Genomic DNA, 4,774 nt, shown 5'->3' with positions numbered 1-4,774 from the left:
GAGAGTCCTTCAATAATTAAAGTTGAGACTTGAATTTTTTCTTTAGTTCCCCCAGCTTGAGAAATGCTGAGCGTGTTCTTCCTTTTTGGTTTTCTGACTCTAGATCTTTGCACATTTTGTTGTAATATTTGGTTTTATCTTCTCGAGTTGACCTTTGAAATTTTGTGTTCAGCTCTTGTACCTCCTCATTTCTTCATTTGCTTTAGCATCTCTACACTGGAGAGCAAGTTTCAGTGTCTCTTCTGACATCCATTTTGACAGTTCCAACTCATAGCAGCCCTGTATAGAGTTTCGGAGATGCAGGTGGGTGTGAGTTGCCAACCTTGCGGTTTCAGTTCAGAACTTATCCTATAGTACCAGAACTATAAACCCAGGACTAGAAATGCTACATATAAAGAGAAACCCTTTGGACCTGCATGCTTCTAAACAGGACTGAGTTTACTTATCTGTTCTGGGTCAGTTTTTGGGAAACCAAATAGCAGAGCAGACAATGGAGAGCCTACACGTTTACCCGGGAAAGTGAGGATTCAGAAGACATTAAAGTTATGTGGGACTGTAAAGAAAACAAACATGGTTAGGTTTGGGATCTGGGTTAGAAGACAAGCCTTGGAAATTAATTTATGACTAAGCATTGATTGAGATTCCTGGAGAAATTGATCTTCCAGGAGGTGTGTATTTGCAGATTGGGTGGATGATAGTGGATGCCCTAGGTTTTAAAACTACAGAGATGATTGTTGTTAAGTGCTATTGAGTCAGTTCTGACTCATAGCAACCCCGTATAGGGTTTCTGAGGAGCAGCTTGTGGGTTTAATCCACCGACTTTTTGGTTTAGTCTAGTGGTTATTCTGTAGTGCCACACTAGAACTCCATAGTCTCTTCTTTTTCTTAGAGACATGTTTACATTACAAAGGGTGGGAACCTAGAATCTTTCTTTAGGAGAATTTATCTATACTCAAAGTTAAGTCCCCATGCCTCAGTACAGAGAAGGAGGTCTCCTGTGCAAGTCATTTTATATAACTTCTTATTCTTATTTGGGAGGTTCCTTGCTGTATTAGTTTCCTATCACTGTTGTAACAAATGTGGTAACTTAAAATGAATTCATTGTCTTACAGATCTGTAGGTCATAAGTCTGAAATGAGTTTCACGGGCTAACATAAAGTTTTCAGTAGGCTGTGTTCCTCTGGAAGCTTTAAGAGGGAATCTGTTTTCTTGCCATCTGTAACTTCAGAAGCCATCTGCGTTCCTTGATTTGTGTCCCCTTCCTCCATCTTCAAAGCGAGCACTGTAGCGTTTTCCAGTCTCTGACCCTGGTCCTCATGCCACCCTTTTATAACTACTCTTGTGATTACATTGGGCTTATCATGATAGTCCAGGACAGTGTCTCCATTTCATGATCCTTAATTTAATCACATCTGCAACATTCCTTTGGCCATATCAGCTAACATATGTATCGGTTCCAGGGAGTAGGAAGCAGGCATCTTTAGGAAGTCATTATTTTGCCTATTGTGTTTGCCTACAGTGCAGTCCGCAGTACATATACAGTGACACCTGATATGACTGATTACAGTGGAATGTCATGAAGGTGCTTGATTACTGTAACTGTTGTTGTTATGTGCCATGGAGTCGGTTCCGACTCATAGTGACCCTGCACAGGGTTTCCAAGGCTATAAATCTTTACGGGAGCAGAAAGCCTCATCTTTCTCCCGCGGAACAGCTGGTAGTTTCAAATTGCTGACCGTGAGGTTCGCAGCCTGATTCATAACCACTATGCTACCAGAGCTCCTTGATTACTATGACTAACCTAACTAATACTAATTCACCTGTTCCTGCTCCATAGCCCTCATGTCTACTCTTAGTACAATTCAGATAAATGTAGATGTTAAAAGGTTATACTGATGAGTTCTCTGGAATCCTGAATGGTAAGAACAGGAGAGATTTTATTCTGACAATTGTCTGGGACTTGCTACTGCCTTAGACAAGACCTCTTATTGAACTTATTTCTCATAAGGGTTTTTTTCAGCTTGTTTAACTCATTCAAATAGAAGAGGCTATGCTATTACTTTTTATTCAGTTGCTTTTATTAGCATCATGTGTTCTAAGTTGACACTATCCTAAAAATAGTGCAAACTTGACAGGATTTAGGATTTGCCTCAGTTCCCTTCTCATTGCTGTTATAGACTTGAACATAGGAATCCTAATGTTCTCTCAACCCTTCACAGTAAATGCACACACACACTCAATTTCAGCGTCTCTTTTGACTTGTAAACCCATTTTGTAGTATTACTGTTCTAGAAAGGAGCCTGGTGATGTAATGATTGAAAAACTTGGCAGTTTGTATCTAATAAGGGAGAAAAAATCTGCTCATGTCACGATTATTGTTTTGTGCTGTTGACTCGAGTCCAACTCCTAATGACTTTATAGGACAGAATAGAACTGCTCCACAGGGTTTCCTAGGCTGTAAATCTTTATGACAGTTTTAAAACTGTTGTTAAGTAATGACTTCAAGTCAGTTCCCACTTATGGTGAACCCTGTATAGGGTTTCTGAGGAGCTGCTGATGGGTTTGAACAGCTGACCTTGTGGTGGTTAGCAGTTCAGTGCATGTTCTACAATGTCACACCAGTACTGTTTTTAAACTGTGTTGTTGGAAAGTGCTGTCAAGTTGGTTCTGACTCATAGCAACCCTGTATAGGGTTTCCAATGAGTGGCTGGTGGGTTTGAACTTCTGACCTTATGGTCCATTGCTTATCTTACAGCAGAGTACTGTGACTCCTTTTAAACTGTTTTTGTGTGACATCAAGTTGGTTCCGACCCATACCAACCCTGTATAGGGTTTCCAAGGAGTGATTGGTGAGCTTGAACTACTGACCTTGCTATTCAAACTGACTTTGCAGTCTAGAGTATTAACCCATTATGCCACATCGGGACAAGCTTTTTTTTTTTAAACTGTAAGAATAGATAATTTAACCTGTTGTGAACCAATTGCTTCACCAATAATTGGGTGATCAGTTTAGAAATAGAGCTGATCTTTTAACTTTGTTATCTTCTATATATTTTTTTAAAGATAGGGGAAAGAAAAAAAAAAAACTTCTTTTCACCTTTCTTTTCCATTACCATTTTAGGACTTTTCTATTTGGTAGAGATGGAAATCCAAATAAACGGAATATGCACAATGAAACATCTATGCATTTGTTGTGTATGGGACCTCAAATTATGATATCTGAAGGAGCCCTTCATCCTCGCTTAGCCCGTCCTGCAGAAGATGATTTCAGACGAGCGGACTGTCTACAGATGATCTTAAGATGGAAAGGAGCAAAGCTTGACCAAGGCGAATATGAAAGAGCAGCTATTGACGCTGTAGATAACAAAAAAAACACACCCCTGCACTATGCTGCTGCTTCAGGGATGAAAACCTGTGTCGAGGTAAAACTTTGCGTGTTCTTTTCATATTCTTCATAGTACAATGTGTGTTTTGGGAATATGTAATGATCAGCAATTTTTTCTCCCTTTAGTGATTTTCAAAGAAGCAGAACTCCTTTTTTAAAAAACTTTTATTGTGAATTATGTGATAGTTTACATGGGAGAACATTAGCTTTACATTCATCTTATCGTATATTGTTACATGCTCCATTGCATCATCAACCAACTAAAGGGTACACCCCGCAAGCCTGTCTCTTGGTTGTCAGCACACAGCCCCTCTCCCTCTCTGGGTCTAGAGTTCCCAGCTGCTCCATCTCTCCCACGTCATCAGTCCCGCCCAGAGAGATTAGATAATATTCAGTGGAGATTCTGCCTTCCTCTGTGCCCTCTGGATTTAGGCTCCCTCTTGAAAACTTGTAAGCCAGTCACTTCTTGCCTTTGAAGCCCCCCATTTTGGGTAGCCAATGTCCAAGTTGCCCAGCTCTGTTTACCCTGTGTATGGAGGGGTGGGAATGATCCTTGCTGTAAAATTTGTTCCCTCTTTTGAGCTACTGCATCCATAGGTGTAGGTCAAGTTCATCAAATTGTATCATATTTTTTCCCCTTTTTTCCTCTTCTTTCTTCTAATTGAGCTCTGATCATTTAGTCATAGAAGCCAGGTCAAGTGGGTATTATCTGCTGGACGCTTCCCTTTCCATTCTAGTTCTCTGTAGCTATGTCACTGACTCTGGACCCAAGAGTCCCCAGGTCTTGCCACACTGCTGGCCAACCAGGTCTCCACCTGGGTTCACAGGAATCTGTTGAAAATTACAGGGCTTAGCTCGCAGCTTCACTGCTGTTTTTCCCTCACTTCCCCTTATTGGTGACAAATGTGGTCACCAATCAGAGCTCATGTCTGCTCGTGTATTCCCATTGAGTCTTAGTCTTGGAAGGGGGTTTGCCCTGAGGGGACCGACCACTTGCCTTGATGGCTCCTGGGCGAGCAACTTGTTCTTGTAGTAATCAGTTGGACTACCGTTATTTTTTTTGTATTTTTCCTGTTGGTCTTTTTTTTTAAGAATTATCTTCTATTCTTCTAAACTTTTGTGAGTCTTCTTATTCTGGAATGCCGCTAATTCTTAAGCTATTCCTCTTCATGTTGTCCAACATGAATGTTAGACCTTCTTCAGATATTTTTATCCTTATTTCTGTTTGCTCCTCTATCTTAGTGGTTTTGAGAGATTTGTCTTCCAGCTCACTGGTTCTGTTTTCCGTGTCTTCTATTTTACTCCTTTGCCCTTTCAGTGTATTGTCTATTTCTGTTATTCTATTACTGATCATTTGGACCTCTTTCTGTAGGTTTTGAATTATTTCCA

General features: G+C 40.4%; 1 protein-coding gene across 1 annotated transcript in view; it reads left to right on the top strand.

Moving 5' to 3' along the window:
* The window catches only part of ANKIB1 (ankyrin repeat and IBR domain containing 1), a 142,371-nt gene that overhangs the window by 6,822 nt on the left and 130,775 nt on the right, over positions 1–4,774 (top strand). Inside the window, exon 2 of the mRNA XM_006834302.1 lies at positions 3,122–3,422. Coding sequence (XP_006834365.1) covers positions 3,122–3,422 — 301 coding nt within the window. The remainder of the gene's footprint in view (positions 1–3,121; positions 3,423–4,774) is intronic.

Source organism: Chrysochloris asiatica, unplaced genomic scaffold (assembly GCF_000296735.1).
Source record: "Chrysochloris asiatica unplaced genomic scaffold, ChrAsi1.0 scaffold00010, whole genome shotgun sequence".
NCBI classification, from domain to species: Eukaryota; Metazoa; Chordata; class Mammalia; order Afrosoricida; family Chrysochloridae; genus Chrysochloris; species Chrysochloris asiatica.
This window is presented reverse-complemented; position numbering and strand designations above follow the sequence as displayed.